Source organism: Zeus faber (genome assembly GCF_960531495.2).
Source record: "Zeus faber genome assembly, chromosome: 16".
NCBI lineage: Eukaryota > Metazoa > Chordata > Actinopteri > Zeiformes > Zeidae > Zeus > Zeus faber.
The window spans coordinates 30,828,200-30,851,156 of record NC_137202.1 but is presented as its reverse complement, the minus strand read 5'-3'; the positions used below and the strand labels follow the sequence as shown (position 1 = coordinate 30,851,156).

Genomic DNA, 22,957 nt, shown 5'->3' with positions numbered 1-22,957 from the left:
ACATGGCGCCGCCTCCCGCTCAGACCACCGCGTTCTGCACCGGAGGATAGAAGGAACCGGAGAGCCAGAAGAACCGACCTCCCGCCAACAGCCGGAGGAGCGGAGCCGCAGCGACACAGCGCCATGCCGGGGGCCGTGCACCGCTAGCCCGGCAGCGGCATGGAGCCTCCGGGCCGCAGGTCGGTGCTAGTGCTGAGTGCTTCCATCGTTTTTCAGAGTCGGTTGTTGACGAGTCACTCAGTAAAAAGAGTCGTTCAATTTTCCCACTCTTCGCAAATAAATCAACCGAACGGAATCAGAATGATTGATTGAGGCGGTAGAACGACATGTGGACCCCAGAAAGAAAGCGGCTATGCTCTCAAAAATAAAAAGTATATTTAGTGTAGTATAAATAAAAAAAGTGTGAATCACATGAATCATTTACTTACGTCAAGATTGTTTATTTGGCTAAGTGTAAATCGTCATATTTGAAGTAAATTATGCCAAATAATTAACCATGACTTTATTTTGCTCCATATCTCGTTTGCTCACTGTTTTGCCAGAGTGACTCCCCAGTCCCGTCTTATCTAAAATGTTCGTTCGCCACGAACGAATCGTTCGCGAATGTTTCATCGCTACGCTGCACCGCAGCTCAGTGCTGCCAGATAGTGAGCCCGGCAGGGACGTTCGAGGGCGCATGCGCGGGCCGCTGCCGCCAAGTTCCTGCCAAATAGTTATCCGCGTGCAGCGAATGCATCTGCAAACTTTTCTCTAGAAACTCGGGAGGAAAAGTAATGAAATAGTTGGTGCTCGCAGCTTCCACGGTTCAGCAAAGAGAGTAGGAATGTGTCCCGAATGAGGAGGTAAAGTCTGTTTTTCAACCGTTTCACCTGTTTGATGCAGTTTGATCCGCAGCTCTGGGATTTAAACAACTTTCATGTGTTTCTGCACCAAGTGGCTCCAGTTACATGTTGTATTCACCTGGTGTTGTTGTAGGGTGGTTTCACTGCTTTGGTGTTACAGGTGGCTTCACTGCTTTGTTGCATGTTGGATTCACTGCTTTGTTGTTGCAGTGAGGATTCACTGGTTTGTTGTTGTAGGGTGGTTTCACTGCTTTGGTGTTACAGGTGGCTTCACTGCTTTGTTGCATGTTGGATTCACTGCTTTGTTGTTGCAGTGAGGATTCACTGGTTTGTTGTTGTAAGGTGGCTTCACTGGTTTGTTGTTGCATGTTGGATTCACTGGTTTGTTGTTGCATGTTGGATTCACTGGTTTGTTGTTGTAGGGTGGTTTCACTGGTTTGTTGTTGTAGGGTGGATTCACCGGTTTGTTGTTGTAGGGTGGTTTCACTGGTTTGTTGTTGTAGGGTGGATTCACTGGTTTGTTGTTGTAGGGTGGTTTCACTGGTTTGTTGTTGCAGTGAGGATTCACTGGTTTGTTGTCGCATGTTGTATTCACTGGTTTGTTGTTGTAGGGTGGCTTCACTGGTTTGTTGTTGTAGGGTGGCTTCACTGGTTTGTTGTTGTAGGGTGGCTTCACTGGTTTGTTGTTGTAGGGTGGTTTCACTGGTTTGTTGTTGTAGGGTGGCTTCACTGGTTTGTTGTTGTAGGGTGGTTTCACTGGTTTGTTGTTGTAGGGTGGCTTCACTGGTTTGTTGTTGTAGGGTGGTTTCACTGGTTTGTTGTTGTAGGGTGGCTTCACTGGTTTGTTGTTGTAGTGTGGCTTCACTGGTTTGTTGTTGTAGGGTGGCTTCACTGGTTTGTTGTTGCATGTTGGATTCACTGGTTTGTTGTTGCATGTTGTATTCACTGGTTTGTTGTTGCAGTGAGGATTCACTGGTTTGTTGTTGCATGTTGGATTCACTGGTTTGTTGTTGCAGTGAGGATTCACTGGTTTGTTGTTGCATGTTGTATTCACTGGTTTGTTGTTGTAGGGTGGCTTCACTGGTTTGTTGTTGTAGGGTGGCTTCATTGGTTTGTTGCTGTAGGGTGGTTTCACTGGTTTGTTGTTGTAGGGTGGTTTCACTGGTTTGTTGTTGTAGGGTGGTTTCACTGGTTTGTTGTTGTAGGGTGGTTTAACTGGTTTGTTGTTGTAGGGTGGATTCACTGGTTTGTTGTTGTAGGGTGGCTTCACTGGTTTGTTGTTGTAGGGTGGTTTCACTGGTTTGTTGTTGTAGGGTGGTTTCACTGGTTTGTTGTTGTAGGGTGGCTTCACTGGTTTGTTGTTGTAGGGTGGCTTCACTGGTTTGTTGTTGTAGGGTGGTTTCACTGGTTTGTTGTTGCAGCGTGGACTCACTGGTTTGTTGTTGCAGCGTGGACTCACTGGTTTGTTGTTGCAGCGTGGACTCACTGGTTTGTTGTTGCAGCGTGGACTCGCTGGTTTGTTGTTGCAGCGTGGACTCGCTGGTTTGTTGTTGCAGCGTGGACTCGCTGGTTTGTTGTTGCAGGGTGGATTCACTGGTTTGTTGTTGCAGGGTGGATTCACTGGTTTGTTGTTGCAGGGTGGATTCACTGGTTTGTTGTTGCAGGGTGGATCCACTGGTTTGTTGTTGCAAGGTGGCTTCACTGGTTTGTTGCAAGGTGGCTTCACTGGTTTGTTGCTGTCGAGTGGCTTCACTGGTTTGTTGTTGCATGTTGTATTCACTGGTTTGTTGTTGTAGGGTGGCTTCACTGGTTTGTTGTTGCATGTTGTATTCACTGGTTTGTTGTTGCATGTTGTATTCACTGGTTTGTTGTTGCATGTTGTATTCACTGGTTTGTTGTTGTAGGGTGGCTTCACTGGTTTGTTGTTGCATTATGATTCACCGGTTTGTTGTTGCATGTTGTATTCACTGGTTTGTTGTTGTAGGGTGGCTTCACTGGTTTGTTGTTGCAGGGTAGCTTCACTGGTTTGTTGCTGTAGGGTGGCTTCTCTGGTTTGTTGCTCCAGGGTTTCTCTGTGTTCGTGGATGTGAGACTGAGCTGCAGCTCCACACAGTGATGCAAAGTCTGGAACTGGAACTCATTTTGTATTTTATTCTGTTCTTATTCTCCCTTTTCCCTGTTTACACATTCACTGAACGTTTGATTGTATATTTGTTTGCCTCGGTGGCAGTGCTTTATTATACACGTAGATATAATGTCAGACTTAGATAAAACAGTTGTGACTGTGGTCTACTGTATAAATGATTGAAAAGCAATGTTCGGAAGGCCAAACATTATGGAGCTGTTGAAGAAAATACTGAAATAGTACCTGGCAAGACATGGTTCACATGCCTCAAATAACCTCATTAATCCTGTCATATTACGGTTTCTTGCTTTCTCAATCAGAATGTGTTAATTTGGCTAACTACATTTTCACATACAAAGGGAGTAGCATAAAAAATTAAATAAAAAAGAACAATTGACAGTAAAAAAAACTATTTGTATACAATACATTCAGAATATACAACATGTGCTGTATGCACAAGCTCTATTTCTGATTTCACCCTTTAAAGGCTGCAGACATGGACCTATATGCAGTTCAATTAAAAACAAGTTGTGTGCATTTTGCTTTGAGGAATATCTCAGCGTTATAATATGTTATAATTATGGCTTTTTGATGCAGTGCCTTTAAGTTGAAATAAAAGCTGGAAAACATTGGAAAATATTGGTTTTAGTTTTCAAACTTTCTGTGCATGCTTCCAGTCTGGCTCTTGCAGCTGCAGGCTCTTCCAGGTCATTTGAGGTCGTGTTCTATTAATTAGGGGACAGAGATTCTTTGTCAGTCTAACTTTGCTCTTGACGTCTTCAAACTTTGTTGCCACAAACATTCCAGGTTTCCAGGATGTGGTGTGAGTGTTGGGTCGCTTCCTCCTGCACGCATGGTCAAAATTCAGTATTTTCGAGTAGCACGAGTGCAGAATCTATCTGCAGTTTTTGCTGCACTTATTCCTGTCAGTCCTGCTTTTTTTTATTTTTTATTTATTTTTATTTTTTAAGAACATGACCTGTTTAATTGACTAAACGTTGTGAAATAACATCATTTTCAAGCCCCGTCTTGAAGCTTGAATGTGGCTGATGTGGTTTGAGATTCAGCAGCTTTACAGAGTTGTTCTACTTCTGTATATTTGTACATTGAGTTGACAGTTTCATAAGGTTGGAAGAGCGGCTTGAAGCTCCTTCGGGTGCAGGTCGCAGTAGGTTTGTGCTACAGCTGCACGTCCCTGTCGACCCTGTTGTTGTTGCTGCTTTGTTGGAATGCGCTGCATGCTCCATGTAGAACCTCAACTGTGTCTGTCGCGGTGTGAGGTTGTGTTATTGCTACATAGAGCTGTCGTATCATTCCATGGCAAAGTCTTGCAAAGTTTAATTTAGCGCCGCAGCGTGTACAGTATGTGCATGGGGAGGTCGGTGCTGTCGCAGGTTCCTGAACAGGGCGTGGCTGCGCTATTCCTGCGCCCTCTGGGGTTTGTTTGGGCCTCTGGCTGATTCCAGCAGACAGCATGACACTGATTAAAGGTGTTGGTCTGCAGGGATGCATTAGACTCATGCGTCTCAGTGTGGATCGGTTGGAGGAAGTGAGGAAAGTTTTAAGACACGCATGCTTCTAGTTATGGCTGTAATAAAAGCAGGACGCATGGTGACACAAAGCCTCCATGAGGTGAACGTGTGCTGCTGCAGAACGACCTCCTGTTTATTCTGTGCATTGTGAGTGAGGGTGCTCACTAACCAGCTGTTTGCTATTCAGACCTGGGCCTCACGGGCCACGTGCCCCCCCCCCTTCACCCCACACACACACAATGCAGTGCCCTTCCCTGGTACAATGGCTCAGATGGTTGCAGTCAAAGGTCAAGCCCCCCCCCCCCCAAGTGTCAGTGCCTCTGTCAGTTCAGGAAGGACTCTGTCTGTGCTGCTCTTTATGCTCCCTGTGCCTCTGGCTGGGGGCTGTAACATTCTTCTGCTCTTTATTCCCCCTCCAACAAGTCATTGAGAGCAACCAGACGCCATCTGCAGTGCAACTCTCCATCTGCAGCCCAGCTCTGCTGCAGGAGGCGGCTGCACATGACAGCGCAGCCTGGTGCCGTGAGGCCGCTGGCTCTCCTGTGCACCAGATTCAGAAAGAGCAGAGAACTCGGACCAGGAATCTCTCCTGAGTGTCTGCGTGTGTCTCATGGCAACCAAACAAACAGCAGGCACTAATGGTGCAACTCCTTCTGTTGCCATTCATTCCTGAGCGATGGAGTCACAGCTCTATTGCAAGCAGCACTTTTTCCAATATAATGCACTGCACTGCCCTCTGATATCCATGCATTATGTATTTACATGGTTGAGGAACACTCCTGGCTGACAGAAACCGCAGTGTTTGTTTGAGCTGAGTTCTTGGACGGGGGGGTCTAGCGTTCTGTACTTGCTGCTTGGCTCCTTCAGTATACGGCACAAATAGTCGACAGTGTTTGGCATTTCTCAGTTTTGCTTGTGAGTCGTCGGGCTTCTTCTGCATTCTTTACATTCTGAGACACTTTGTGGAATGAATACATGACAGAGAATGAATCCATGAACGACTGCTTGAGATGGATGAATGAACAGATCAGGGTGGTGTTCTGCGTCCAGGGAACAAGGCCCTGCAGTCTCTGCGACTCTAACGACTCGTCTCTCCGCGTCGGGTGTTGAATTTCACTTTTATGGGATCGAGCAAATTGCACAGATGCCCTTGAGTTTCACAACGTTCTGTGGCATCGAACACAGTTTGGATGCAAGGAGTTCATCTATTCAGCTATTCTGTGAGCCACAAATAAAACTACAGCTTTGGACGGTGAAGGATTTCAGGGATATAGAAATAAAGTATCATCTGTTTCTCAGGATTTCCAATATAAATACAGAACATTGGCATCAAAACAAATATAGTAGAACTAAATTTGAAGTCAAGGGATCAGTATGGAACATTTTCAATCTGCACACTGCAACAGGTGTCACTTTCCTCTCAAGGTGTGTGTGTGTGTGTGTGTGTGTGTGTGTGTGTGTGTGTGTGTGTGTGTGTGTGTGTGTGTGTGTGTGTGTGTGTGTGTGTGTGTGTGTGTGTGTGTGTGTGTGTGTGTGGCAGCTCATATTAAAGACAACTTGCCAACATACACTAACCCTTATAATTAACAATCAACACACATTTGACTGACTGATATTTTTGAAACCGGAAATCACAGATTGAGATGTTTTGTGCAGAGTGTTGAGCAGCAGCCTGGACTCTCCATGTGCAAAGTGCTTTCCAGACCGGAGCTTTTCAGACGCCAGCTGGCGCGTGCAGCACCTCCCCCCCACACACACACACACACACTCTGCTGCTGTGGTGCTCTGGTCAGACCCCCAGACCTCCTCTCTAATCCTGCTAAAAGCTGGAAGGAACAGAGCGGCGACATTGGGATGTGGACGGAAAGAAAGCGTCTGGAGCAGGGGTGGGGAACCTATGGCCCGCGAGCCAATCACGGCTCTTTCCATTACGGTATATGACTGGCAGACAATTTTGAGCTAAAAATTTTCATCACAATTAACAAGTAATAAATACTTATTCTGTGTCATTTTCAAGTAAAACAGGTCAGAGAAATTACAATTTTGAAAATAAAATTCAAAATATAAATGTGGCGGACAAAGGGGCGTAGTCAAACACCGGCTGCGGACCCCAGAAAGACTCCGGGGCCTTTTACTCGGGGCCCTGCCCCTCCCGGGTCTCTGCTCAGGCTCCACTTGTGGGAGTCTCTGCCACAGGTGGAGCTTTAGGGAGGGAGACGGAGTCTTCCTGGCCGTGGTGCGCCCACATGGCCACTGATGGAGCCTCAGGGCAGCATGAAGCTCCACCTCACTACGTACAAAGCAGACGACAAGGCCACCAGCAAAACCAGGCAGCACCACAAGTCACATCCATGCTAAAAATTATTCATCTATTACTGGTTAGCTGCAATATTACAACAATATTATTAAGAAGAATAAAGAGAAATGTAGTATATATAGTGATTTTTAAAGTACTCAGATGTGTTATAGGTTAAAAATGCATGTCTTACTTAAAGAATGCATTAAGTTGCATTCAGTGTTATTAAATATTATATGGCTCACAAGGAAATACATTTAGAAATATTTGGCTTTTATGGCTCTTCCAGCCAAAAAGGTTCCTAACCCCTGGTCTGGAGGAATGTTTCTGCTGTGCGTGTTTGACCGTCTTCCCATGGTCCTGTCGTCCTGATTTGGGACCTGCGCAGCGTGTCCCTGCATACGGCTTCAGGAGGAGAGTCCTCCCTGTCTTGCAGCTCAGACACCGTCTGGCTGCGTCTTCCTCCTCTTCATGACATGGATCAGCTCAACGCTTGTACATGCTGCAAACATTCCACCTTCTCATCAGCAGTTTGAGAATGGCCGCTAGGGGGACACACACACACACACACACACACACACACACACACACACACACACACACACACACACACACCAGTATCTGATTGTGCGATCAGAATCCAAACCAGAAAAAATGTGACGTCGTTGCATCGACTTCCTGTTTCACTTTTTATTTTTGGAACTTTGTTTCATTTTAGATCCGATTTTTGTCCAAACCACATGGTGAATTAAATTTTTATTTTATTTTTATCTTTGACCTTCAAATTGAGCTGAATTTTAATCATTTTATAATTGAGTGAGATAATGAGATAAATTGATTGATCGATAGGTGTATTTCTAATCAGACGGTATACAGTGATGGTTGATAATAAAGCAACCAGACGGCACAAGATGGTTGACATGGTTGCCTGGAGCAACGACTGTTCTTATCGAGCCATCTTAGGTGTCGAATATGATCCGATAGCCTGCTCTGTTCATCTGAATATGCTCCAGGCTTTATTCACATCAGACAGTATGAATAGAGAGCTTCCATGGGTGGAGGTGTGAGTTGACCCTATGTCTCCCCCTGGTGGTCTGCAGGCAGGCGGTCCCTCTGAAAGATGCGCCCCCCCAGCAGGACCGTGCAGCGGAGGAGGCGTGGGACTCCCCCAGCGAGGAAGAGGAGGTTTCATACGGCACATCGCCCCCCTGCACCCCCCGCCAGATGAAGAGGATGTCGGGAAAACACCCGAGGAACAGCCAGGCCCGGGCGGGGGGGCGCCCCCCCAGCAAGGGTGGGGAACTGCATTTCATCCATTAACATATTATTATCCGATGCTCGATGTTATTAAGTGTGTCCTTCAGAGTTTTTACTCTGTTGGGTGATTGGGTATGCATGAACCCATCTCCATCAGAGGTGGAACATTCCACATCCACTTTCTGAGCCTGGATGATCTGATCGAATTTTCTAGGACAATTAATTTGTCAACTGAAATTTCATGATGTGTCAGCTTTCCCTGTATCTTCTGAAACGACTCAGTTTGTTCCTCAGAATCGAGCCCGACGGGCCCCAGGGAGGGTCCCAAGCCGGCCGACACCCCCGAGGAGCACACCTACAAGCAGGGCAAGAAACAGCGCGCCGCCCTGCGCTCCACCGAGCGGGACCACAAGAAGACCTTCGAGGGCTCCTTCATGTTGGAACCGCTCTCCAAGGCCGGCCCCTTCAGCGGGCTCAGCGTGGACCCCAGGAAGCACTACCTGAGCCTGGGCTGCAGCAGCGGGAAGCTCCCCGTGTCCATGCCCCACGGCCTGGCCCGTACCCACCGCCAGTCCTCCCGCACCGACTGCCCCGCAGACCGCCTCAAGTTCTTTGAGACGCTGAGGCTGCTGCTCAAGCTAACGTCCATGTCGTCCAAGAGGAAGGAGAAGGAGCAGCGCGGCCTGGAGAACATGGCCTTCATGGGCCACAACAACGAGGTGATCTGGCTGGAGCTGCAGGCCTGGCATGCCCGCCGCTCCACGGGCGACCAGGACCTGTTCCTGTTCACCGCCCGCCAGGCCATTCCCGAGATTATCGACGAGGTTCTGCACTTCAAGGTCAACTACGGCACCCCGGGCCCCGAGGCCCCGGGCGGCGGCAGCGCTGAGCCGGGCCAGAACCCCGCCGGCGGAGATGACAGGGGGCCCCCCGTCTCGGAACCGGACCTCGGGGGCTCCGGCACCGCATGCCGGCTGCACCTACAGCGGCAGCGTGCGGCATTCCAGCAGGTGAAACGCGTGATGGAGCTGCTGGAGTCGGTAGAGGCGCTCTACCCCTCCCTTCAGGCGCTACAGCGAGACTACGAGAAGTACGCTGCGTGGGACTTCCAGGGCCGCGTGCAGGCGCTCTGCCTGTGGCTCAACATCACCCAGGACCTCAACCAGAAGCTACGGCTCATGGCCACCGTGCTCGGCCTGCGCGACCTGGCGCGCATCGGCTGGCCGGTGTTCGAGACCCCCTCGCCGCGCTGCTCGCGGGCGAACGAGGACGAGGAGAACGAGGACGAGGAGGAGAATGACTCTACGGCGACTTTCACGGCTGACAGCGAGGAGGACGACTTGGATCTGGCGGAAGAAGGAGAGCTGTCTCCGTCGCTTACGCCCAGGTCCTCTCGCCTCCTCTCGCAGGAGGGCTTCCCCCCGGCGGCAGCAGGGGCGGAGCCGACCGAAGGGGGGGGTGTGTCCTGTCCCACCGCCATTTACAGGCCGTTCGTGGACAAGGCGCTGAAGCAGATGGGACTGAGGAAGCTGATCCTGCGGCTTCACAAGCTGATGGACCGCTCGCTGCAGAGGGCCAGAGCCGCCCTGCTGCCCAACACCCCCCCCCAGGAGGTGAGGCGCTGAATACACATTGAATTGCCGTTGGATGGAAACACAGGAAAAGGGTGGCTGTTGATCACAATTTGATATTGATGAGATGGATCAGGATACATTTTATATATAATTGCTCCAACTTTTCATTTCACCTGCGATACCTGATGTGTATTAGAAAAACATTTCACAGAACAGTTCAGTTTGATACGAAAATGTAACATTTCAATGAATTTAAAATGGCTGCTGTTGACGTCAAACTAGCCGGTCTCCCAACCGGAGCGGAGCGGTTCACGCACCACGCTTTGGGCACTGCCAAATGTGGGCGTGGATCCTCCACGCCGCCGCTGCTGCTGTCGTGTCAGGCCGTTCCCAGAGCATCTGATTCTTTTGAACGAGGCGTTTTGTCGGAATGAAGGGAAATGAGTCTCACTGGGTGATGAGCTGTTTTTTAATTTTTTTTTGCCATGTTTTATGTTGCTGTTTGTTTAAGTTGCTGTCTCCTCTAGTGTTCCACGCCCCTTTTCTGGCGTGTTTGTGATGTAGAACATGACACACCAGGGAAAATAACTAAAAGAAGGGCATACTCCTCTCCTGGCAACAACTGACACTTTGATGTCAAATGGTACTAGTTATTTGACGCCCTCTTGTGGTTTCTCCTCCAAGTTCGCCGACTTCCCGGACCCCCTGCTGTACAGCGATTATTTGCCGGAGCTGTCGCAGCCCCTGTCCTGTGGGGGTCCGCCCCACCCAGAGTTGGAGGCGGACCGGGTGTCGTGGGCGGAGCTTCGGGACATGGAGCTGCCCTCCTTCCTGCCGGCCTTCCTGGTGCTGTGCCGCGTGTTGCTGAACGTCATCCATGAGTGTCTGAAGCTGCGACTGGAGCAGCGGCCGGCGGGGGAGCCCTCACTGCTCAGCATCAAGCAGGTACTGAAAGAAGTGATGAAAGAAGTACTAAAAGAAGTACAGAGAGTACTGAAAGAAGTACTGTAAGGCATACTGACAAAGTACTGACTTCTAAATGAAGTAATGCTGCAGTTTTACCAGGAGTCATTTTTTTCGGGGTACACCCTGGAACCTCTGCGAGGACCCCTGGGGGTCCCTGGAGCCCACGTTGAGAACCGCCCTCTAATATATTTCTGTGTGTAGTTGGTGCGCGAGTGCAAGGAAGTTCTGAAGGGTGGCCTCCTCATGAAGCAGTACTACCAGTACATGCTGCGCGGCGTCGGGTCCAACGCCAACATCGACGAGTTCGAGGAGGATCTGCACAAGATGCTGGTGGTGAGGACCATCAATCATGATAATTATTTGTTTTGTTCCATAACAATATATCCAGTGTCTGGTCGGATGCTGTCTTCAGGTGCTTGTACTCTCAAGCCTTTGTTCCATCTTTTAGTTGGTGTTCTGATTTAGCTTCTTCAAATCAGTTAATTAAAATAAAAAGAAAATAAGTCACACAAGGTCATGAGACTTGGATGGATCCTTCATTCAAGAAATAGTCAATAATAATAAAATAATAAAATATGTGAAACGGTGGAGGAGGCTCTCAGTGGTGGTTGCGTGGTTGTGCAGGTCTACTTCGACTACATGCACGGCTGGATCGGCATGCTGCAGCAGCTGCCCCAGGCCTCCCACAGCCTGAAGAACCTTCTGGAGGAGGAGTGGAACTTCACCAAGGTCATCACACCCTACATCAGGGGTGGAGAGGCTCAGGCCGGGAAGCTCTTTTGGTCAGTGCAGAACTGTGCTTATTATTGTTTTTGTTATTATTGTTGTTATAATTATTGTTGGAGTCTGGAGTCACTCTGGCAAAAGAGTTCACAAACTGAAAATAACCAAACTAAATGAAATTCAAAGGCAAAACGACTCTTGTGACACGTCAAGAACCCACTCATTCAACAGAGCTGCTGCTGTTCTGCGGGAGCTGACGAAGTACTGCAGCTTTGCAATTTTTATCTTGCAACACAAGAGATAATTGCTGTTATTTTGGTATTTTTAAGTGAAATGATGGCGCCACTTGGCGAGCGCTCACAGCACAGTCATTGAAGAACACTGTTATAGGTGTTTCTAGATATTTCCTCTAAAGTGGTCCAGCTTTGGACCCCAGAGCTCTGGACCCTGGACTCCTTCGCAGGGGTCCAGGGCTGGATCCCCCACCCCTGGACCCCTGGGCCCCTGGTCCTGGTGACCTGCTGTGGGTTCTAACGCCGCTGTGCCGGTTCTGCAGCGACATCGCCGGCATGCTGCTGAAATCCACCGGGGACTTCCTGGACGCCGGGCTGCAGAGGAGCGGCAACGAGTTGTGGGAAAATGCAGACGACAGCACGGCCTCGGATGAAATCAGGTGAGGATGGACGAGTTACAGTGGGGCAAAAAAGTATTTAGTCAGCCACCAATTGTGCAAGTTCTCCCACTTAACAAGATGAGAGTGGCCTGTTATTTTCATCATAGGTTCACCTCAACTATGAGAGACAAAATGAGGAAAAAAAAATAATCCAGTAAATCACATTGTCTTATTTTTAAATAATTTATTTGCAAATTATGGTGGAAAATAAGTATTTGGTCAATAACAAAAGTTCATCTCAATACTTTGTTATTTACCCTTTTTTTGCAATGACAGAGGTCAAACGTTTTCTGTAAGTCTTCACAAGGTTTTCACACACTGTTGCTGGTATTTTGGCCCATTCCTCCATGCAGATCTCCTCTAGAGCAGTGATGTTTTGGGGCTGTCGCTTGGCAACACGGACTTTCAACTCCCTCCAAAGATTTTCTATGGGGTTGAGATCTGGAGACTGGCTAGGCCACTCCAGGACCTTGAAATGCTTCTTACGAAGCCACTCCTTCGTTGCCCGGGCGGTGTGTTTGGGATCATTGTCATGCTGAAAGACCCAGCCACGTTTCATCTTCAATGCCCTTGCTGTTGGAAGGAGGTTTTCACTCAAAATCTCACGATACATGGCCCCATTCATTCTTTCCTTTACACGGATCAGTCGTCCTGGTCCCTTTGCAGAAAAACAGCCCCAAAGCATGTTTCCACCCCCATGCTTCACAGTAGGTATGGTGTTGTTTGGATGCAACTCAGCTTTCTTTCTCCTCCAAACACGACAAGTTGAGTTTTTACCAAAAAGTTCTATTTTGGTTTCATCTGACCATATGACATTCTCCCAATCCTCTTCTGGATCATCCAAATGCTCTCTAGCAAACTTCAGACGGGACTGGACATGTACTGGCTTAAGCAGGGGGACACGTCTGGCACTGCAGGATTTGAGTCCCTGGCGGCGTAGTGTGTTACTGATGGTAGCCTTTGTTACTTTGGTCCCAGGTCTCTGCAGGTCATTCACTAGGTCCCCCCGTGTGGTTCTGGGATGTTTGCTCACCGTTCTTGTGATCATTTTGACTCCACTTTGCGTGGAGCCCCAGATGGAGGGAGATTATCAGTGGTCTTGTATGTCTTCCATTTTCTAATAATTGCTCCCACAGTTGATTTCTTCACAACAAGCTGCTTACCTATTGCAGATTCAGTCTTCCCAGCCTGGTGCAGGTCTACAGTTTTGTTTCTGGTGTCCTTTGACAGCTCTTTGGTCTTGGCCATAGTGGAGTTTGGAGTGTGACTGTTTGAGGTTGTGGACAGGTGTCTTTTATACTGATAACCAGTTCAAACAGGTGCCATTAATACAGGTAACGAGTGGAGGACAGAGGAGCCTCTTAAAGAAAAAGTTACAGGTCTGTGAAAGCCAGAAATCTTGCTTGTTTGTAGGTGACCAAATACTTGTTTTACCGAGGAATTGACCAATAAATTCATTAAAAATCCTACAATGTGATTTCCTGGATTCTTTCCCCCTGTGAACCTATGATGAAAATTACAGGCCTCTCTCATCTTTTTAAGTGGGAGAACTTGCACAATTGGTGGCTGACTAAATACTTTTTTGCCCCACTGTACGTCCTGGTGATGAGAGTATTGATCTGTGGAGGTGTATTGATCTGATCTGTGTCTCCAGACGCTCGGTGATCGAGACGAGCAGGTCACTGAAGGAGCTGTTCCACGAGGCACGAGAGCGAGCGTCCAAAGCGCTGGGCTTTGCCAAGATGCTGCGCAAGGTGAAGTACACAAGGTTACTCTAGTCAAAGTACCTAGTAGTACCTAGTAGTAATTTCTGCTTAAGCATAAGTAGAAAAGTACTTGCTCTGAAATGTACTGAAAGTACATTTTACAGATCATTTTTCTGTAGATGATGCTCCTGATTATAATTCACAATAAAATAAAATGGGTGGAGTCAGTCATTTACAAGGAAATATAAATCCTTATTATTGTTATTATTATAATTATTATAACTAAAGCAATGTGGCTTTGCCAGAAATGAAGTAGAGTAAAAACAACAGATATTTATAAGTATCTCTGCTTAGTAGAGAGTAACAAAGTAGCTGTACTGTGTTTTTCGTCTCCTCCCCAGGATCTTGAGATCGCTGCAGTCTTCTCCATCTCCAGCGGCGTGGCGTCGCTCCTTGAGGCTCTGAAGGAGAGAAACTACGTCAAGGTACCCCCCCACCGACCCCGTCGCCGTGGCTCCTCTCTGCATCCCATAATAACCCCCCTCCCTCCGGGTGTTAGGTCCAGTTTGTGGGGCTGGAGGAGCTGCAGGTCTTTGTGCCCTGCGGCCTCCAGCAGCAGCGCTCCATGGTCCTGCAGCTCCTGAACGCGGCGGTGGGGAAGGACTGCTCCAAGGAGCCGGACGAGCTGCCGGAGGACGACGCCCACCTGCTCATGAGCAAACATGGGGCAGGTGACGACTGGAGCCGGTGGAGGGGGCCCCTGCTCAGACTGGTGCCCCAGACCGAGACGGTGGACACACTGAGAGCCATGAAGGTACGAAGGGTCGGGGCCCCAAGTCACCTGACGCACGGTCCCAGACAAACCAAACCAGACTACGTTCCTCCGGCAGGGGGCGGATGTGGAGGCCATACACCCGCCTCCACTAGGGGGCCGTAGGCGATACACCCGCCTCCACCAGGGGGCGGATGTGGAGGACATACACCCGCCGCCACCAGGGGGCGGATGTGGAGGCGATACACCTGCCTCCACCAGGGGGCGGATGTGGCCTCCACCAGGGGGCACATGTGGAGGTGATAGGGCGGTGGATGTGGAGGCGGTAGGCGATACACCCGCCTCCACCAGGGGGCGGTAGAGGTGGAGGCGGTAGGCGATACACCCGTAAATGTAAGAGTTTGCGCCAACATTCAGCTCCATGAGGAGGATGTTTTATTTAAATGTTTATTTTTTGAATATAGAGAATTAATGGATAAATAAAGAGTAATAAATCAAACAGATACAGGATCATACATTTGGGAGCCGCTCTCACGTTTTCCTCGTGTTGCTGCAGCTTCCACACCTACTACTGCAGCTCAAAGGATGTGTTCTCTGAAAACTGAGACTTTGATCTCATTGAGTTAAGTGCTGCAGGTGGAGGACGTGCTGCTGCCCCAAAAATGACAAGAACCTAATAATACTACTACTACTACTACAAATAGTATTACTACTACTTGTAGTAATAATAATAGCAGCAGTAGTACTCCTCCTGACAGTAGTGCTGTGCTGCAGGTGGAGGACGTGCTGCTCATCGTCCTGCAGTCTGCTCACCTGGTGGCTCAGAGGAAGAGCGTCCACTCCTCCCTGGACGACGTCCTGAGGCTGAGCCGGGAGCAGACGTCCTCACAGCCGCTCATCGCTGCTGCTCTGGAGACGCTCAAGGTGACGCCTCCATCCACATCCACCTGATGATGGAGCAAAAAAACACCACATTTCAAACACATTCTTCTTCTTTTTATTCTTTATTACCCAGCGCAACTGTTGACCCCCCCCCCCCCCCCCCGTCTTCCTCTCCGCCCCCCCCCCTTTGTCATCTGTCTCTCTCTCTCTCTCTGTCTGTCTCTGTCTCTCTCTGTCTCTCTCTCTGTCTCTGTCTCGGTCTCTGTCTCTGTCTCTGTTTCTCTCTCTGTCTTTCTCTCTCTCTCTGCCTCTCTCTCTCTCCCTCTCTCTCTCTGCCTCTCTCTCTCTTTCTCTCTCTGTCTCTCTCTCTCTCTCTCTGTCTCTCTCTCCCTGTCTCTCTCTGCCTCTCTCTCTCTCCCTGTCTCTCTCTCTGCCTCTCTCTCTCTTTCTCTCTCTGTCTCTCTCTCTCTCTCTCTCTCTCTCTCTCTCTCTCTGCCTCTCTCTCTCTCTCTCTGTCTCTCTCTCCCTGTCTCTCTCTGCCTCTCTCTCTCTCCCTGTCTCTCTCTCTGCCTCTCTCTCTCTCTCTCTCTCTCTCTCCTCTTCCTCTTTATCTCCTCCCTCTCTCTCACTCTCTCCCTCTCTCCTCCTCCTCAGAACGAGGCTCTGCAGCTCTGCATGCAGATCAACACCTCCATCGACCGGGTGGAGTTCCTGTTCAGCCCGGATGTGGAGGAGGAGGTGGAGGAGGTGGAGCAGGCCACGCTGCAGCAGTACTACAGGGAGGCCATGGTGCAGGGCTACAACTTTGCCTTCGAGGTCAGAAAGCAGCAGGATGAGGCGTGGGACTTCAAGGAACTAGTTGTTGTTTTATGGAGTCGTCTCAGACGCTGGAAGGTGGAATTCTCTCATTTCACATGAGCTAGGCTAGCTGATCCCATCTGCAGCCATGCATGGAGCTAACACAGTTAGCATTAGTATTTCAAATGCATATTTAAACGGTTTCAAATATTCAGAATCAATATGTTTAGAAAGAGGTATTTCAGACATTTCTTTTCTTTTGAACGGGCCTGGGCGCAGGCTTGGTGCACACCACCTCAAAATGCCCAAATATCAGTCGACCGCGAGCCAGAGGGAAGGCAACATGGAGTCTGTGTCTGTGTCCGTGTCCTTCCTCTCAGTACCACAAGGAGGTGGTGCGCCTCATGTCCGGGGAGTTCCGCCAGCGCATCGGGGAGCGCTACATCACCTTCGCCCGGAAGTGGATGACCTACGTCCTGACCAAGTGCGAGAGCGGGCGGGGCACCAAGCCCAGGTGAGGAACCGGTTTGAAAGCAGTTCCTATTAAACCAGGAGTCAGAGGATGCTGCTGGATGCTGCTCCGTGTCTCCACACCGTTGACTCTAAATCATGGAGTGGATTTTAACTTCTTCTCACACCTCTTTGTGGCTTCTATAGAAGAGACTTAGAAAAGGGATGGTGTACCTTCAACGATAAAACCATGTATTGATTGTTATCAGTTATTTATAGGTGCTCATCTCAGTTTGTACCCCCCCCCCCCCCCCCCCAGGTGGGCCACTCAGGGCTTCGACTTCCTCCAGGCCATCGAACCGGCCTTCATCTCAGCACTGCCCGAGGACGACTTCCTGGTATGGCGCTAGGCCACGCCCCTTCCTGCTGATTGGTCCTCACACCTGTTGTTTACCTGTGTTTTATTGTTTTCCTCCAGAACCTTCAGGCTCTGATGAACGAGTGCATCGGCCACGTGATCGGGAAGCCGCACAGCCCAGTGACCGGTCTGTACTTCGGTGAGTTGGTACACAAAATAAAATGTGGAGGTTGATTTGAAAGGATTTTTCAACTCGTATGTCTAGTTTACACAGCATAATAATAACCTTTTTCCTGTTTAATGTACTTATTCATGTTTTTTTATTCAAACTAGAATTGTAGTTCCTGTGTAACAGCACTAGCTAGTGTTAGCATTAGCATGTAGCAGTAATACCAGGGACGTGAAGCAGGAGAACGTCGTTATTAACACACTAATGTCTCACCCCCCAGCCCCCAGGAACAGCCCCCGACCCGTCAAGGTTCCCCGTTGCCATAGCGACCCTCCGAACCCAAACCTGTTCATCCCCAACGCCGACGGCTTCAGGTACAAACCCAGCTCCACGTCCTTCCTGCGTGATCCACACGCTGATGGCTGCCGTTCTCAGTCAGCACCCCTCTGTAGTTTGTAGTTTGTTGGAGCTGCCCCCTGGTGGTGGGACTCTGTAAATGCTTGCCTCGGTCTCACACACACACACACACACACGTGCACGCCCACGTGCATACCCACGTGCACGCCTCCAGCAGCTCTCCTGTCTCTCTACAGCTCTCGGAGTCTTCCCTGCGACCTGAGGACTCAGCTGTTCCCTAACGGGCCCCGCCCGGCCCCCCAGGGCCCCGCCGAGCAGGGCCACGCCAAGGGCAGCACCCCCACTGAGCTCAGGTAGCAGCGCCCCCCGGTGGCGGATGGAAAAAAAAAATTTAAATGTCAATTTAATTCAAATTATATTTTAGTCATATTTGCAAAAAGGAATGTGATTGGAAGTGGAATTTGACAGTATTTTTGGCAGCGTCTGTCATGGAGACGTACAACTCCTTTTCGTTGGTCGTAGGAACAGCTGGGCTGCTCTTGACAGTCGTGCTGCTGCTGCTGCTGCTGCTTGTAGCTCGTAGCTCGTAGCTTGTAGCTTGTTTTGCTGCTTTGCTTGACTTTAAAAAGCTGTGACGTGTGCTTTGCTTTGCGCAAATGGAACCAGTGTTTCCCTGTTCAAAATTTAAGAATTTCTAAGACATTTTAATGGCACAGTTTAACAAAAAGATGAAAGTGCCCGTGCATGCCCGTTGAAAATGGGAGGACAACTTTGCAATAAAGAATGAAGTCTCAGATGTGAAATATTGTACAACTTTGTCTCCTCCTCTCACGTGAACGTGAGATGTTGACGTCACGCCCGGCGCTCGCATCTCCAGCGCTTCCTCTGCCCTCGTGTTAGGACGCACGCAGCGCGGCCCGCCCGCCATGCATTTGCTGATGATGTCATCAAAAAGCGCCCAAGCTGCACAGAGCAGTTCGCTGCTCACTGTCAAAGTTAATTCATATAAGACGGGTCGCAGCAAACTGGACACATGCAGTACAGACAGTACACAGACAGATTCCTAATATTCTAGATGGGTGTGGCTCACTCATTCGTTATTGTTCAGATATACGCACATTTGGAAAACGTTATTATTCTGAGTTTATTTAAAAGCTTATCTTAGTGGCAATAACCCTGTTGAAACATTTAATGGAGTCATTTTAGAGAATAGATCAACCTAGTTCCATGAGGTGCACGTGGCTGTAACGCCACTTCCTGTTTTCTTTGTCGCTGCAGAGGCTCCAGTTTCCACGAGAACGACCGCCTGTCGTCCGTCGCTGCCGAGCTGCAGTTCAAGTCCCTCAGCCGCCACTCCAGCCCCACGGAGGACAGGGAAGGTCGGTGCTGGTCTGTGGCACGTGTTCACGTGGAGTGCGCGTGTGCACGTGGAGTACGCGTGGCCGCAACTCCCCTGGGTCCTAACGCTCCGCTTCCATTTCTCTGCAGAGCCCTCGTACCCCAAAGGAGAGGCCGGCGCCGCCGCACGGCGAAGCTGGGAGCTGAGGACCCTGATCAGCCAGAACAAGGGTGAGAACTTCTGAAGTACAGAGTACTATGGAAGTACAGAGCACTGAGGTATTGGTGTGTTGAAGTATTGCTGAGAGAAGTCAACCGGAGCTCCTCCTCAGACTCGGCTGCTCGGCAGAGCCCCCTGGAGGCCGTGCGTCGCTCCATCCGCGGCTTCGAGGAGCAGCGCTATGCCGTGATGAAGCAGCGGAACATCATCGGCCAGGTGTGCCACACGCCCAAGAGCTACGACAACGTGATGCACGTGGGGCTCAGGAAGGTCACCTTCAAGTGGCAGCGCGGCAACAAGATCGGTAAGAAGAGCGGAGGAGCCGCTCTTGACGTGGTTTATGTGTTGGTGGATCAGAGACGTAGGGAGGGCCGGCGCCGGGAAAGGACCTCAGGACGATATTAATATGAACGGTGTCAGTCTGGCTTCCCGTTCCCTCCATCGTATGCGACCGCTGACCCTAAACACTGTTTCCTTTCCTCCAGGTGAAGGGCAGTACGGGAAGGTCTACACCTGCATCAACGTGGACACTGGAGAGCTGATGGCCATGAAGGAGGTTGGCACGCATGCACTGCAGAAGCGTCAACTTCCTCACTCTTCCTCTTCATCGTTCTTCTCCTCGTTCCAGATCCGCTTCCAGCCCAACGACCACAAAACCATCAAGGAGACGGCCGATGAGCTCAAGATCTTCGAGGGGATCAAACACCCCAACCTCGTGCGCTACTTCGGCGTGGAGCTGCACCGGGTAAGACGCCACGCCCGGCGCAGTTTGAGGCCACGCCCTGAGTGGCTGCGCTAACGGCTCCCGTCCCGCAGGAGGAGATGTACATCTTCATGGAGTACTGCGACGAGGGCACGCTGGAGGAGGTGTCGCGGCTCGGCCTCCAGGAGCACGTCATCCGGCTCTACAGCAAGCAGATCACCACCGCCATCAACGTGCTGCACGAGCACGGCATCGTGCACCGCGACATCAAGGGTCAGTGCACGAGCGGCCGCCGTGCCCCGCTGTAGGGGGCGGAGCCCGGGCTGGCGTCATGTCACTTTCCGGCACCGCGGCGTTAGAATGTTGAGCTCGTACAATGTGAATGAGTTGAGTTTTTGTCGACCTGCAGGCGCCAACCTTAATAAACGTCTGTTGAACAACAGGTGGAAACGTGTTCTTACAAGTTCTGTCAGTGATACTACTGAACGTAATAGTAATAGTACAACTTACTCCTTGTTAAGTTGACGTTTCGTGATGTTTGACGGTGGACACCGGTCTCACCGCGTCCACTAGAGGGCAGCGCCTTTTTGACCGAGGCCCTTGCCTCGTGGATGTGTGTCCTCCTGTGATTGGTTGTAATCCCAGTTGACTTCCTGTCCAGGAGCCAACATCTTCCTGACGTCATCGGGTCTCATCAAGCTCGGAGACTTCGGCTGCTCCGTCAAACTGAAGAACAACGCCCACACCATGCCGGGCGAGGTCAACAGCACGCTGGGCACCGCTGGTGAGGAGCCGCTACCGCACGACTACACACAGTACTGCACGACTACACACAGTACTGCACGACTACACGCAGGACTGCACGACTACACGCAGTACTGCACGACTACACGCAGTACTGCACGACTATACGCACTACTGCACGACTATACGCACTACTGCACTACTACACGCTACGACACACTACTGCACGCTACTGCAGTACTACACACTACTGCACTACTACACACTACTGCAGTACTACACACTACTGCAGTACTGCACAGTACTACACATAGTACTACACACAGTATTACACAGTACTACAGTTTAAACACTAGTTTGCTACTACCGGGTGCGTTGCCTTGACATTTCACTGAATATGTGTATGAAAGTATGTATATGTATGTGACGAATACACCTCTTGAATCTTGAGAGGTGAGAACAGCAGTACAACTGTTCTGTGATGCTTCCAGAAGGTCGTCCCACATGGTTAGCAGCTTCTAGCAGCTTCTAGCAGGTTCTCCCCTCTGTGTCCTCAGCCTACATGGCTCCAGAGGTGATCACCAGAGCCAAGGGGGAAGGGCACGGTCGAGCCGCCGATGTCTGGAGCCTCGGCTGCGTCCTGATTGAGATGGTGACGGGGAAGGTAGGAGAACCCTCCAGAACCACAACATCTTCTGTCTCAACTGAGTTCCACTTCATGGCTTGAAGGGTTTAGAAGAAATACTTTGGTTCCAGGATCTGGAGAAGAACATCAAGTGTTGAGTTTCCTTTCCTCTGAATTATTGAATTGTACAGATGAGGATTAGAGTCAAAACAATATTCCCATGTGGCCCTAACACTGACATGACGACATGGGGCCGCCCTGCGGAGCCCTGAGGCCCCGCCCTGCTGAGCTCCGAGGCCCCGCCCTGCTGGCTCCATGTTCGCTTGTTTATCAAAAGTTTATTAATATTTCACGCTTCACGTGTCCAAACTGGACGATGCACGTTCCCAGCGACACACCCACCAAGTGTAGGAGGGTTAGGGCAGGCAGACAGGCAGGCAGGCAGACAGGCAGACAGGCAGACAGACAGGCAGGCAGGCAGGCCGACATTCCTTCCTTTATGGTTAGATACAGTTAGACAGGTACCCGGTCTCAGAACAGTGTTTCATTGCTGAGTACTTGTACTCGCACTGCAGCGTCCGTGGCACGAGTACGAGCACAACTTCCAGATCATGTACACGGTGGGGATGGGGCACAAGCCGCCACTGCCCGACAAGCTGAGCACGGAGGGGAAGGACTTCCTGCTGCACTGTCTGGAGAGCGAGCCGCGGCGTCGCTGGAGCGCCAGCGCGCTGCTCGACCATGCCTTTGTCAAGGTGTGTACTCAGACCTTCTGTTATTGTACAAATACACATTCAGTTTGATCTCAAATGTCTCCTCCTCTTCCTCTCAGGTCTGTGCGGATGAAGAGTGAAGACATGCCGGGGGGGTGTACATACTGTAATATGACTTTTGGGATTTGATGTATAAACAATATTGTAAAGTAAAATCATCTGTTCATATGAGAAGAGTCTGGAAGGTAATGATGAGGAGGACTCACCCCCAGGGGGCAGCAGTGAGATGAACTCTGACGCTCCTCTGCTGCTCAGTGTACAAACAATATTAATAAACAAAGTTTTTTTTCTAAGAAGTGGAATGTCTATTATTTGTATGTTTTGCGGTATTACACGCAGTATTTACAGAGGTAGCAGGTCCAGAAAGTAAAGAGTCCTGCTTCCATGTTTTAGCTCCAGTTGGCTTCTGCAGCGGAGTCAGGAGCCGGTTCCAACCGTTAGTAGCTGGCTAGAGGCGTCCAGGGGACAACTAATACTGCACTAATACCGCTACTGCAGTACTACACAGTACTGCAGTAGCGTGTAGTAGTGCAGGACTGCATGTTGTACTGTGTGTAGTACTGTGCAGTACTTACTTATGTAGTTAGTCGAGTGAAACTAGTTATGCCCTTCGGTGAATGCGGCCCTTTGAAGGTCGTCTGTTTAAAGCTGTCCGTTGAAGGTCATCCATTGAAGGTCGTCAGTTGAATGCCGTCTATTGAAGGTCGTCTATTGAAGGTCGTCTGTTGAAGGTCGTCCGTTGAAGGTCGTCCGTTGAAGGTCGTCAGTTGAAGGTCGTCAGTTGAAGGTCGTCAGTTGTCTCATCTCTTATCTGCTGAGGGAGTAGGAACTCGGGATCCGCCCGAATCTGCTCCTCCCGTTTGTCCAGCGGGCGGAGTCGCCTGAGGCTGGTTGCTGGTGTTGAACTTCCAGTGGTTTTCTGTATTTATATAAATATAAAAAACATTTAGGATCTCTGCGGAGCTGGATTGTATTTTAGGATATTTATCTGTTTAACCGATTGGTCTGAATTTAGAATTTAAATTATCATACCACCATGTGCTGTTCCAGAACAATGGGAAAGGGAAAACCCCA

General features: G+C 49.8%; 1 protein-coding gene across 3 annotated transcripts; it reads left to right on the top strand.

The window, feature by feature from the left end:
• Nucleotides 1-22,173, top strand: map3k4 (mitogen-activated protein kinase kinase kinase 4). 3 transcript variants are annotated; one of them, XM_080016231.1, is made up of 27 exons: nt 1-179; nt 7,896-8,089; nt 8,347-9,665; nt 10,311-10,571; nt 10,794-10,925; nt 11,217-11,374; nt 11,872-11,988; nt 13,643-13,742; nt 14,096-14,179; nt 14,254-14,508; nt 15,241-15,390; nt 16,003-16,164; nt 16,527-16,660; nt 16,916-16,994; nt 17,075-17,153; nt 17,404-17,497; nt 17,717-17,833; nt 18,759-18,859; nt 18,969-19,049; nt 19,151-19,342; nt 19,524-19,594; nt 19,667-19,783; nt 19,855-20,014; nt 20,403-20,525; nt 21,043-21,149; nt 21,686-21,865; nt 21,943-22,173. In XM_080016231.1, exons 1-27 carry the CDS (start codon nt 160-162, stop codon nt 21,961-21,963), a joined length of 4,608 nt encoding a protein of 1,535 aa, XP_079872357.1. In that variant the 5' UTR covers nt 1-159; the 3' UTR covers nt 21,964-22,173. The 3 variants fall into 3 exon arrangements, with proteins under 3 accessions (XP_079872357.1, XP_079872359.1, XP_079872358.1); XM_080016232.1 differs by lacking the exon at nt 1-179 and adding an exon at nt 726-842; XM_080016233.1 differs by lacking the exon at nt 17,717-17,833.
• Nucleotides 22,174-22,957: the final 784 nt, after the last annotated feature.